Genomic DNA, 13,852 nt, shown 5'->3' with positions numbered 1-13,852 from the left:
TTTCTCAAGCTTCACTCAGTGTGACAGTTAGTTGACTTCCTGTTGCCTCGGAGTCAAGATGTAGGACTCTCAGCTCCAGCACCACATCTGCCTGCATGCTGCCATGCTCCCCATCCTGATGATAATGGACTGGACCTCTAAAATTGTAAGTGAGCCACTTCAATTAAATGTTTTTATTTATAAGAGTTGCTGTGGTCATGGTGTCTCTTCATAGCAATAGAAAACCCTAAGATAAGGAATAAACCAAGAGAAAAGGCACTGCAGAAGGGGCAGTTGGGAGGGTCTGGATAAGGTACTGATGGTCCACTAAGGGGTATTAATCTTTCATAGAGCATGTCCAAGCTTCCATAAAGAAAGTTGCCCAAGCATTGTGGAGACAAAAACAAAACAAAACAAAACAAAATCAACCAGACATCTTAGGGCTAGGAGGAAAGCTCCCCAGCAGTGTGCCTGTTTCCTGTAGGATGGTGGACTATACCTTAGTTTGGGAGGGGCAGTATGAACCCTACCCTGATTCCTCCAATTACTGGGGAGTGCAGCAACTCTGCTTAGCTTTATGAGCTCAAAGCCATTGGTCCCCCAAGGTCAGGCTCCCTACTTTTATCAGTCCTCAGAGAAACAAAGGGGCTGGCTGGGTGACTTGGCTATGTTAACCACAGGCAGAGGTCCTCTCCTTCCATGAGGCTTCTGGAGGGCTGGATTTGTCCAACTAGAGTCCTCCATCACAATTTCGGTCAGTCATATCGATCTTGGGTGGGTCTTCAAATCCTAGTTGAGCCCCCGTAGGTGTGGAGATTTGGGGATGAGGGATGATTAGGGTATCAATGTTTGTTCTGTGGGATGGACACAGAATTGTGTGTAGGAAACACCAAAGCACCAAGAATGTGAAAAGAAGGGGGCTCAGGGGGACACTTTCTGGGATTCCAGGACCTGCCTCTTTCCTAAATCCCTTCCCTTCCCTTCCCTCTGACTGGTCCTCCTGGTATCCTCACTTGGGCAGGCTTTCTTCCCATGGCTAGTTAGCAGCTGTAACAGCCCTCTTATAGGGGCTGAGCCTTGTTTTCCCCAATCTGCCTCAACTCCCCTGACTAGTCCTTGTTTCCAGTAGACACAGGGAGTTGGCACCCCAGTGACACCAGGGAGCCTGTTACAGCACCTCTTCATATGGCCCTGCAGCTGACAGCAGCTTGATGGACCCGGGGCATTTCCCAGAACAGAGCTGGCATATGGGAGTGCAAGTCTACAAGGATCAGATCTGTACTCAAATCAGATAAGGAGAACAAACAGGGTGGGTTTGGCTCCACCCCTGCCAGGCATTGGCACTGGAGCCCATTCCATCACCAACACCACCCAACCCATCCTCCTGGCAGACTCTAAACAGGCTCCCAGGTGCTTCCTTGGAGGCCCAGACAAGACACTGCCACACCATCCTAGCTATGAGGAAGCTGGCCTCAGAGAGCCAAGCACTTTCTTTCCTATTAATCCAGATCTGGACTGCACATGTAGGCAGGTGAGAAGGGTAGCTAGCACCTTCCTGCAGAGGTTCAGGACAGCAAGTCACCAAGGACACCTTTTTGTCTGATGAGCTTGTAGGAAGCTACTAGAGTCTGAGTGCAGAGAATGTGCCCCAGGTTGGTGACTCTCCTTTCTGCTGTCACTGGCCACCCAGTGAGAAGCAGGAAGAGGTACTCTCCCAGATAGCATTTTAGAGTGAAGAGCTACACTTAGCTGGTGGGTAAAACACCTTAAGTCCATGAAATGATTTCTTTCCTCATATTTGTAACATGCAGCAGCTCAGTGGGCACCAACAGACAAGGCTTGAACCTGTTTCCTCATGTACTCACTGCTCGACCTTCATCTATCTCACTAATGGTCTCTTCCAAGTCAAGGCAGCAAAGCCTGAGTTCAAGTCCTCCCAGTTCCGAGCCCACTGGGGTGGCACCTGAGCACCAGGAAGGACTGCACATCAGTGCCGACACCTAGTGTGGCTTCTTGGTTGCTGCAGCGGACTATCCAAGGATAGGTCTCCAGAAAGGGTGGTCTTCCTTTAAAAAACAGGTGGGATCTTTGGAGAACTCTTCAAATTGTCCTAACTTGCAAGAGTTTAGCTACCTGCGGAGTTCCTAGTGCACCCAATCAGAGATCAACAGAAATCAACAGTCTGGACACAGGCACCAAGCTGGGAACACTTGGTACTCTATAATTAGAAACTTCTGTGGCTCACAAATAGACTACAAAAATGCTTAAAACTCTGCCAAGCAGGTGAGACACAGTGTAATTCAAACACATTCTTTATTCCAAGTTCCCTCAATTTAAGGCTTGTCAGAAAATATTTCCTCAGTGAACTGAAGTCGGATGGAACTTTTGGAGCTGTGGGATCTGGTGACACTCTTATCCACATGAGCCATGCTTCTGCTATTGAGAATCCATGAAGAAAGTTTCAAAGTCCAGATTCAAGTCAGAAACGAGGGCATCCACCAAGTCGTCAATGGAGGGGCACTTCTGCAGCATGCCTGCAACCAGAGCAACAGTGTGTCACGTTAGCACTTGGAGACACCGTGCCTTTAAAACCAGAGGTTGCTCTACAGAGAGGACATGACCTAAAAGTCACAGGCAGCATGTGACCTGAAGCTGTTCATGGCTCTAAAGCATTTTATTCTTTAAGCAACATCTGCCTCAGAGACTTAGGCCTGAATGCATTTCCCAAGAAATTCGATTTCTGTGGACACTAGTGTCCACTTGGAATGATGTTACCAATGATGTCTGCACACTTCAAACCCAATGAGATGTCAGTTCCTTTGCAGAAATCTTGCATCTGAGTCCCTCCAGATTTCTCTCAGCACCAGAAGGGAAGACCACTTAGAGCTGTAGGAACTCTGATGGTCTCAAGAACCCACCCCAAGTGAAAGATGCCTCATCCAGAAGACAGCTGATGGGAGTCTGTTATGTGTAGTTTAAAAAGGGTCTGGTGAAAACTGAGTGGTATAGTTGCCTAAGCAACAGGAAATAGGGCATGAGAGAATGTTCTAGAATGATGGTTTTGTTCTCTATCTGGATAATAATTCAAGTTACATTTGTGTGTGTGAGTTAAATTCATTGAACAGAATAATGGAGATGCCTAAAAATTTTTTACCATTATCCAATACCAAATGGCCAGCCTTGAAAACATACATATAAGTAACGTTATGCAGATTGGACAGGTTATATTTAGAAATATATATACACATATATGTACATACATATGCATACATGTAACAACAATGCAAAAAGATGCCATGAATTGACAACAGAGCAAGGAGAGATATATGGGAGGGTTGGAAGGAGGAAATGATGTAATTATATTATAATCTCAAAAAGTAAACAGAAATAATTAAAAATTACCAATAAAAAAGAACACTTAGTTCCAAACTTGTGCCTTTTAGGGGAGAGGCACAATAGTGGGAACCTACAAAGGTATCTGTGTCCATTGGCTTGTCTAGGGGTGTGGGGTGAGGCTGGAAGAGGCTTGGGGGACAACCTGAGGCTCTGAAGCAGAGTGGCAGGGGACCAGAAGGAGTCAACTGGGTACAGGAGGAATGAGACCACGTGGACACCCACAGGCCACTGTGAGCAGCAGAGAAGAGTCACAGACGATGGCTGGGCTGGAGACATTAGGAGAAGAGCTAGGGAGGCAGGGATGGTTTGGGTCTACAGACAGAATGTAGTCATTCTTCCATGCACTGAACACGGGGTGAGACACAGGTAAGTAAAACCAGCTCCCAATATGCGGAATCTGCTAACTGGGCTGGTGTGGCTGAGAATGAGCTACAGATTAGAGTGTTTTTATTCTCTTTCAAATTCAGATTTAAACGGCTCCATCTTAGAAAACATGGAGAGAAAACGACACTGTGATGCCTTTATTTGTGCACCTGAAATTCAAAGCACCATGTTCTTCCTCAGGAAAAGAACCTGCATGGATGAAAGTGGCTACCCTGGTTGTTCAGCTCTGCTCTCAGTGCAGGGTCCTGGGTCTCCAATGGCCACTCCAGCAGCAGGTTCTGTCTGGACAGCACCTTCCAGATGCAGCTGGTGCTGTAAGTAGATTCCACCTGATTGGAGAGCAGGGCACATACCTTCCCTGGGTACCAGCTTTCTTGATGCAGAGAGCATTTGTAGGAAATCTTTAAAACATGGCTTTCAATCAATTATACATTTTAATATCTGAAACATTTCTATGATTACATAACTGCTTATTTATAATTAAATGACTGTAATGGTCAGAGGGTAAAACCGTTTATTCAGAGCCAACCTAACAGGTAAGTATGACCATCCTGTGTCTTTGAAGTGGTTCATTGCAACTCAGCAATCTGTCAGCATAAATGTGACCTGGTCTCATCCCTGGAACAGAGATACCCAGTACATATCCTGTGCCAACTGCCTATCCCACACCATTCCTGCATCTCAAACAGTGACCGTGGTAACAAGAGAGAAATACAAACAGCTTGGGTTTTCCTCAAAAATTTTTGTGAAGTTTGATGATTTTGTTTGTAATGTGATTGTTAAAGATGAAAGTGTATGAAGAACTTGGGACTTGAAGGATCAGGAAAAGTAGCTGCTGGGCACACAACAGATCCAATCAAAGGATCATATCCAACGCTGAAGTGTTTTACAAGTATCAACATGAACTGACTCTCACAGAGAATTAAAGAGAAACTCAATGCTTCAGACAGTTCCACAAATAAGAAAAACTAAAGTTAGCCCTTATATCTACCTGTCCTGGTTAGTTTTTAGTCAACTCAACAACATAAGCTAGAGTCACTTGGGAAGAGGGAACTTCAACTAGAACATGCCACCACTAGACTGCCCTGTAGGTAAAGCTGTGGGGACACCGTCTTGATTAATGATAGATGTGGGAAAGCCCAGACCACCGTGAGCAGTGCCACCCTGGGAGTTATAAGAAAGCTGGATGAACATGAGCCAGAGGAGCAAGTAAGTTCCATTCTTCCATGGTCTCTGCTTCAGTTCCTGCCTGGAGTTCCTGCCCTGACTTCAAGCTGAGGGAGAGATAAACTTCCTTCCCTAGGTGGTTTTGGTTGGTGTTTCACCACAGCAATAGAAAGCAAACTAAAACAGTATCTATTTACCTACCTAAAAACCTCTAGGAACACTTGTATTTGAAAAAAAAAAAATGTCCAAAATGCTCCCTTTGTCTTTCAGTCTTAATGTGGAAAGGGTGACAGTAGTCTGTCGTTTCTGGAGACCCTGGGTTGAGCAGTGTCAACAACACAGTTCTCTGTGGAAATCACCATGGGGAATATGGATGCAAACAAATAAGGACTGTGTTCACAACTGAAAAGAGAAAATGACAATGGCAAGAAAAGAAAATCCAACTGTATTCAGACGCACACTGTGCGCCCGTCAGTTCACAAGAGGAAACCAGGACACCAAGTCTCAAGTACCTGACCATCTTTGAGGGTCATGCAATATCCAATGAGCCAGTAAGTAAGAATGTTTCAATTAATTTTTTTCATTTTACCTGAGAGGCAAATTGGCCAACAAAAGACAGTATAAGCCAGAACACCTGTGTCTTTGCTGGTCTACTTCTGGTACCTTGTTTAACAATCCTGAAACACAGGGCAATTATCCTGGGCCTAACTAACTAACTAGTGATATCAGATGGATTCCAGAACTGATGGTTGAAGCAGGCAAGTTTCCATGTACTACTCTCTACATGACTGCTGACACTGGACTATAAAGAGTGGAGGCAGAGATGGCTCACAGGGGGAGATGTAGGACGGGCTTGCTAGGGAGCAGTCATTCAAATGGAGAGGGCACTGACTGCCAGGCATGATGTTAAGAGCATTAACCTCCTGGCACGCTCTCACTCTTTTTAATGTACTTTATTTTTTAATGTTTTTAGTTGAAATAGAACTGCATCATTTTCCTTCCCTTTCCTCCCTCCAGCTCCCCCCAGTCACCATCCCTCAAATTCCTCCCATGTGCGCCCCACTCTCAAGTTGTTAGCCTTTTTCTTTGATTACATTTGTTATACACATACATGTGTATCTGTATGCACAAATACATATTAATAGAACCTGCTGAGTCTGCTGTTGTGTGTCTATGGTTTCAAGGCTGACCACCTACCAGAGACAGATCTCTCAACTAGAGGAGAGGCCACCAGTTCACATGGTTTCTGTTGGTTTTCTTGAACCCTGCGAGTTTGAATTCAGAACTCATGCTCTTTAGGTACTAGGATACAGTTGTCAGGTTCTCTGATTCTGTGAGACAATATCCATCCTAAAATGGCCATGTTTAGATGATCAGCATCCTTGATGTGATAAATACGTGGAGAAATCCTGGATGTTTCCAGCTTCTTGATGTTGCACATGACCCTACACACACCAAACCCACTGTTCCCAGGCAGAACACCCACTAGGTTTTGGCAGCCACACTGCTGCTCTAGAGCACACTATGAGCAGTCTGTGACTGTGACTACCTCAAAGGAGACAGAGACAGAAAAACTGGTCTGTGCTGGCAGAGCAGCAGGGTGGTAATGGCCTCTATGGAACTCAGGAGACTAGGATGGACAGTCCACCATCCAAGGCCTCATTCCATCAGGGCACATGTTGAAGGCTTGTTTGTGGCTGGGACTGTCTTGTACATAGGGAGGAAAGGCGCCTACTAGTTTGGAGCCTCTGAGTATTTTCTGGGTAGCCTCACGTATCTGTGACAAGTCCTTGCAATAGAAGCCTTATTGGGGGAATACTACTTAAACATGCATTCTATTCCGCACCAAGAAAAGTCCTTATTTGATCCAGGATGAGGTGTACAGCATATGTCCAAGCACATGCGCGTGCTGTGACTGTACAATACAGTACATATACAATCTAGCCAGACCTTTAAGACATCAACACAGTGGCGCCTGCAGTCTTCAGGCCCTTGAATGCCCTTCTGGGTACACAGCTAATGCTTCTATTTGCAAACACGGCTGAAAGCAGCAGCCTGGCAGCTGGCATGTGTATGCTTCTGAACCAGTCAGCCCTGCAGAGGCAGAATCTTGCTCTGGCTCCTTTATTAAGTGCCTGGGGTGAAATGGTTTGTGTATGGGTTAGGGAACGCAGGGGATTACCAGCAATTAAAAACATTAGAATTCACTTAAGCCTTGAAAGAGAAGTTAAAGAGTTACATCTCCCTTTGAATCTAGTTCATAGATTGTTCAACACCAAACAAAGATGTCCAATAAATTCAGTGTAGACGTTTAGTGGAAGACAAAGGAGGATCAATGAAGGAACTATAGAGAGAGCCTTTGTAAGGGGTTTTCCATCTACTATTCGTTCATTTTTTATATTTATGTTAGAGAATCCAATGTGAACTACAGGCTAACAAAGAAATCCCCTACAATTAGGAAGATGTTATAGATAAAAATCCAGATACTCTGTATAATAGAAATAGTTACTTTTAAAAGTTGAGACCAACCTTACTGGTGTCCCTCTGGGAACCTGTTAGAAATGTAACTTATTATTACTTTTTGCTTTTGTAGTCCTGGAAGAGTTGAATCCAAGGCCCTTGCATACCAGGAAAGAGATCTCCCATGAGCTATATATCTAGCTCAAGAAACACAAACTCCTGGTCCTGGGCCCCCAGACCCTGCATCAAAACTAGTGTCCTGGGTTCTGCATCTTGCTCCAGTGGACAATGGCTATCCCCAGAGACCAGAGGGCATTAAACCTGAAAATGAGAGACAGCTGTCCTCAGCTGGGACTGCCCTTGAAAATGGCTAGGCATGAAAGATGGACACCCATTTAAACCACGAAAGAGCTTCCCAAAAATAACAGGAAACCATCACAATCAGAAAAACAAACAATCAAATGCAAGTTCCCAGAGCAAGGACAAGGTAGCTGAAAATGCACCTAAAATGGCCAAGTGGATTTCTATGAAAATGCCTAAAAATCTGTGCAGGAGTTGGGAAGGGCAGGCCAGAGGGCTCTGGGGAAGGTCTGAACTATGTTTTCACTTAGGAAAACAAAGCAGCAGGAGACAGAGCAATGAACAGGAGCGGCTGGAGAACAGTGCTCAGGTGACTTGTGCACGAAAGCTCAGAAACCCTTCTAGCATGGCTCTTTCCTTGTCCACAGGCTTGTTCTGTGGGAGAGGACAAACACATCTCAGTCCACAGGAGCCAGGGGGAGTCAGCACCCCATGGGAAGGCCTCACTGGTGGGCACAGACATTGGGGCCTGAGGGAGTGCCACGGGTATTCATGAGTGAGGCTCAGTAGAGTGGATGGATGGCTGCTGCATAGGAGTCAGAGCCTCCAGAATTGGGTTCTCTCTGCCCAAACAGCAAGTTCATGTACCGACCCTCTGGGCTTCCAGAAGGAGCCTGAGCTGAGAAAGGAACTGAGGATGCCTGGAGCTAAGCTGTCCGGGTTGTCGTAGGGCATCTTTGAGAACACTCCAGGTCCCCCTGCTCATGCCCAGGCCTGTCTGCACTCTGCACTGGCTCCTATAGCTTCTTCTGTACAGTTCCCCAACACCTGTTTTTCTTTAGGAAGTCAAGAGTTGCCTGTCACAAATATTGCCAGCTAATAACCAGTCAGTTCACAAGCTATTTACAAGAGTTGATGAGGTCTGAGAAGCTTAGAGAGTTTCAGGGGTAACTGGTGAGCACGGTCTGCATGCAGAGGAGGCCAATTTTCATTCAATGGTGCTGCTTTTCTGTGAGGAGGAAGGTCCAGATGACAGGTGAGCTGAGTTCTGAAGGCTAATCTCTGTTCTCTACCCCCACCTGTGAAGAACTGGGTCTTCGCTTATCAAGTTAGGTGAGAACATTTTGTTTGTGGGCTTTGTGGGTGCAGGAGTAGTTTGTGGGGTGGATGTGCATTCCGGGAGACAGAAGGCCCTGGAGCTCTGATGGCTTGATAATATCAGGAGAGCCAGTGTTCCGAGGCCAAGATGGAGGGACAAACAGCCAAAGCATTTCCACCTCAGCTGATTAAATTCCAAAAGACCAGTTCCTACCTCTCCGTCACTCACTTAGGGACAATCTGGTGAACTGATAGGAGCCTCGAGCTCCAAAAGGAAATGAGCTGTCAGGCCAGCAGGCCAGTTATGAAAACCAACCCAAGAACTACCATCTAACTACGGAGGTGCTGTGCAGGCTTGGGTGTGGGGCTGACATTACCTGGTTTCATATGGCACTTTGTAACTTAAGATGCCAGTCTAATTTTCTTCTTCTATGTGGGCATTTTCTTTTGAAGCACATGAAAGAGGAGCAGGGAGAAAAAAAAAATACATTCTTCCTTTTCTAAGTACACTTTGCAGGTCTCTAAACAAAGCAATGTATTCTGACAGTAGATGGAGCTTCTGGTAAGTGGTTAGCCTTGGTTGATCAACTGGATAAAGGCTTTGGGCCAGGCACCTAATATCCCTAAGCCTCTGTACTGCCAGAAACAAGCAAGGAAAAGCAAAAATGCCAGAGTTTAATAGCCTTGACATTCAGGAAACTGGCTTAAGGTCACCTGTTTTGCTAGACCGTCACACAGATTCAATAAGGTTTGGTTTAATGCAGGAAAACGCTTTGTAACTGTAACAGTAACCCTCAGCCTCAGGGGTCTGAAAACCTACTTCCCAGTTCAAGAGTTGACGGATGAGGCTACTCATTATTTTTGCACAAGCTGAATTTCAGGACACGGCTCTATGATTAAGTATTTAGGTTATTACCACAAAACTTATAATCACAAGGTAATTATCCAGCTCATGAATCATTGCTTATTTTACTTTTTTCTGCTTCTTGCTATTTGCTCCAAAAAAAAAAAAAAAAAAAAAAAAAATCAGATAGCTAACTGCTTAATAAAGTAAACAAAGGGACAAAAAGATATTACTAAAGTCACCCCAACTGATGACCTGATATAGCTATAATAAGAGATTTCTTAAGAACACATCACTGGGGTGATGGGAAAATTCTAGAAATGGACACTGGGAACAATCACACAATCTTGTAAATGCGAATGCTTTTGACCAGTAAGCTGAGACGGTTAAGAAGCTGGGTTTGGGGCTGGAAAGATACTCCGGTGGCACAAGTATGAGACTACAAATTCAGGTCTTCAGTGTCCACATAAAAGCCTGGGACAGAGACAGGTGGGTCCCTGGAGCTCACTGGCCATCCAGCCTTTCTGAATTGCTGAGTTTCAGGTTTAGTGAGAGACCCTGTCTCGAAAAATGAGATGGATAGTGACAGATGAAGACACCTAATATTGATCTCTGGCCACTGCTCATGTGTGCAGCCCACCCCACAAACACACACACAGCCGATTTTATATTATTACACTTGACCACAGCTGAAACACTGCAGTGCGCGGTTCAGTTGATGAAACGCTAACCCAACGTTACAGAAGAGCAGATTACCTTAAAAAGACTCAGGAACTCAGGAGGAGGTCTCAACAGCCATCCTCAATACCATGACTAATTCTAAAAATCCTCTGTAATGGTTAATGGCTATTTTTTATGCCAAAATAATTATATGTGCCAAACTCGGTTCAGACCCATTGGGAACTTCAGCTACAAAGGCTGCCTGACGCCTAAGAGCTGTTTAGTGACTTTGATGAGACTGGAATTCCCATTCCAGTCTGTCTCTCCCAAGCCTGGGGCAAGTGTGTGCCTCACCTTCCCCCTTTGAAGTTCTTGCTGGCTATAAGGTGGTGGCTACCCACACCTTTGGCTGAAGGTGGATCCCCACTATCTACCATCAGCTCCTGAGGAAATCAGACCATCACCAGCATGTAAACTGCCAGCAAGTCAGGTTGCTCTCTTCCTTTCAACTGAAGAGCTGGCCTGCTCCCTAAGATGAATTAGCATCTGTCGCTGTTCAAACAGGCTGCATCTCCGTGGGATTAGGGCTGTGTTCATCTCTCCAAAGAAGCAGGGCCAGCAAGTACAACCCCACACGTGCTGTGTGCACACTAGTCAGGTCTCATTTCATCATCAGATATAATAATTCTACTCACAATTACATTTCTGGGTTACAAAACATTTTGCCTTTTGAAGCTCAATGTCTTCCCGAGGCCAACATGCCCACACATTAAATAAAGACACACCCTCTTAAAAAACTCAGCACCCGGAACGAAAGTGAGGCCTCAGCCTTGAGAACGCAGGTGCTCTCTTTCATTTTTTTTCCTTCCACAAAGCTCTCAGCTATTTCTGAGGCTATGCTGGGTGAAGACCTGAATAAGCAGAAAGGAAGGATTCTATTTACTTGGCTGCTATGCTGGGTTGCCATCTACCTCTATTACTGAAACTGTGCCATAATCCCAGTGTTCCCAGCTCTAGATCTGGTGTCAGGATACGTATCATCACTTACTCCTGGGTAGATGCTGTTCAAGAAAAGGAGGTTCCCACCACTGAGCATGCTTCAGGAACCACATCCTGCATTCACAGTTGGCAGATCTGAATTTCCTGGAAGGCCATTTCCCTGTAGGTAAGGCAAGAGAGGTGTATCCTTCTAACTGGTGGACCACTTAGCAGACTGGTCTCGGAGAGCTCAACAGCATCCTTTTCTTAATACAGTGTCAGTGTATTTCTGATGAGGCAATTCAGTCACCAAAAATTACAATGGAACAAGGGGGAAAATACAGTGGAACACGCAAGCAACTACTTCCAAAGCGAGGACTGCCTGGGATAACTTGAAAAAAGACGCTGAAGGAATTACCAGCCCACGCAAGATGAGTCAGTGCTCCAGTCAAATCCAAGTTCTGTCCTTGCTACCAGGTGACCTCAGGCAAATGAGTTACTAAGCAGCCCGGACTGCTCAAAGGATTAAAGACTACATGCAATGCACACAACACTTGGCCTGTCAGGGACCCTGAACACAGCTTCCAGCTGTAGTTAGTGCCACTGTTCTCATTACGTTTGCTCCTTTTGTAACTCTTTCTTGCACATTAAACTCTAGAAACAAAAGTCAGACTATTAGCTAAGATCCAATAGAAAGCAATAATGCTTAGAAAATCAGTATATAAGGGTATTTGTTATTTTAATGGAAACCTCACGTTAGTGTGAAATATGTGTGCATGATGCCAATTTTACAACCTAAATTCATTATCATTAAGGTTGCACTACACCCAGAAAAGTTTCCTTTAAGATACTTGAAATATTCATACACTAGAAGATAGTTTGTAATGATTGGTGGAGGACATTTTCCTTTTCAAATGTTCTGTGGCAATATTTCCAACAGGAAGCAAATGCTAGCTTCAAACTGTTTTAAAAGAGTCCTTTTCTTTTTTATTATGCTTATGTGTATGTGCACGCATTCAGGTGCCTGAGGAGGTCAGAAGTGTCAGGTTCCCTGAGCTGGAGTTACAGGCAGGTGTGAGTCACCTGCCATGAGTGCTGGGAATCTAACTTAGGTTCTCTGCAAGAGCAGTATTTGCTCCCAACTGCTGAGCCAGCTCTCCAGATGCCAAGTTCAATTCTTTAGCTACCATCTACTCTAAGTGCTGAGTACTTTGTTGTAGACAAATGTTCCAAGTGCTCTCTTGGTGCATACCCAGTATCAGTACACTCAGAAGCTCAAGGCCTCACAAGTACTGGGCAAGAAAACCAGGACTCCAATCAGAGCACCTGACAAACGACACCGTTTTTCGAATGTTACTGTCCATAATGTAGAGTCCCAACCTCATACTAAGAACGACATCAGGGAAGTGGACACAGTGGTGAACACCTCTAATTCCAGTACTCAGGAGGCAGCGGCAGGTGGAGAGAGAGAGAGAGAACCTGTTTCAAACCCTCTCTCCCCAAACAATACCATCTGGGGGCTAGAGAGATGCCACAAAAGCATGAAGACCCAAGTGTAATCCCCAACACCCATGTAAAACCTGGGTGTAGGGACATGGGCTTGTAACCCCAGCCCTGGATAGATGGGCATAAGAGGATCCCTGGGCTTGACAGCTAGCCACTTCAGCTGGTTCATGAAAAGACCAGACTGTCTCTAAAAGTAAGGTGGGGACATGATGAGGGAAGACAACAATGACCTCTGCAAGCCCCCTTCCACACACACCTTCACATGCTTTTACATTCATGAACATGCATGCATACATACACACACAGGGAACATCACATACACATTCTATTGTTAATGCTTTATGATGTTCCTACGAAGAAATCACAGCATTGAAATATATTATCTATGTGCTACTTTGAAAATGTACATGCATCTAACCATGTTTTGAACAAGGTGTTTACTATTACTGTATGTGTGGTTTGTGCACTATGGCACACATGTAGAGGTCAGAGGATGACTGTGTGAACTTGGTTCTTTCCTTCCATCTTCATGTGAGTTAAGGGTATTGAACTCAGGTCACCAGGTCTACATGGCAAGTCCTTTACCCACTTGAACCATCTAACCAATCTTACTTATCCTTATATATGAGAGAGAACTTCAGTATGTTGTCTAGGCTGGCCTTGAATCTGCAACACTTCTGTCTTAGCCTCTTAAGTGCTGGGATTATAGATGTATACCATAATGTCTGGCATTTTCATTCTTTACAGAGGACATAATAAAAATATAGAACCATTGGTATATTTTTTTCTGGTTGAGTCTGCTTGCCGGAAACTTTTTTTTTTTTTTTTTTGCTGGAGCTGAGGACCGAACCCAGGGCCTTGTGCTTCCTAGGCAAGCGCTCTACCACAGAGCTAAATCCCCAAACCTGGGAACTATTTTATTGGGGATATCTCAGTTCTGAAAGAAGCTAAACCTCAGACACTTTCCTGAAATGTTACACAATAGAAGGGCTTGAGCAAATGTATACAACAAACAACAGCTTCTATAATTCAGAAGAAACTACCCAAAGAAGCACTAACCATCCAAATGGGAAGTGACAA

At 44.8% G+C, this 13,852-nt stretch overlaps 1 protein-coding gene across 2 annotated transcripts in view; it reads right to left on the bottom strand.

The window, feature by feature from the left end:
• Positions 1-2,273: 2,273 nt before the first annotated feature.
• The window catches only part of LOC118591133 (mitochondrial intermediate peptidase), a 137,643-nt gene continuing 126,064 nt past the window's right edge, over positions 2,274-13,852 (bottom strand). The window contains exon 19 of one of the 2 annotated variants that reach the window (XM_036199246.1): positions 2,274-2,513. In XM_036199246.1, the coding sequence (XP_036055139.1) occupies positions 2,416-2,513 (98 nt within the window). In that variant the 3' untranslated portion in view covers positions 2,274-2,415. Of the gene's footprint in view, positions 2,514-10,601; positions 11,448-13,852 lie in introns of those variants that run through there. The other variant, XM_036199245.1, reaches the window with a different exon arrangement.

Source organism: Onychomys torridus, chromosome 9 (assembly GCF_903995425.1).
Source record: "Onychomys torridus chromosome 9, mOncTor1.1, whole genome shotgun sequence".
NCBI lineage: Eukaryota > Metazoa > Chordata > Mammalia > Rodentia > Cricetidae > Onychomys > Onychomys torridus.
This window is presented reverse-complemented; position numbering and strand designations above follow the sequence as displayed.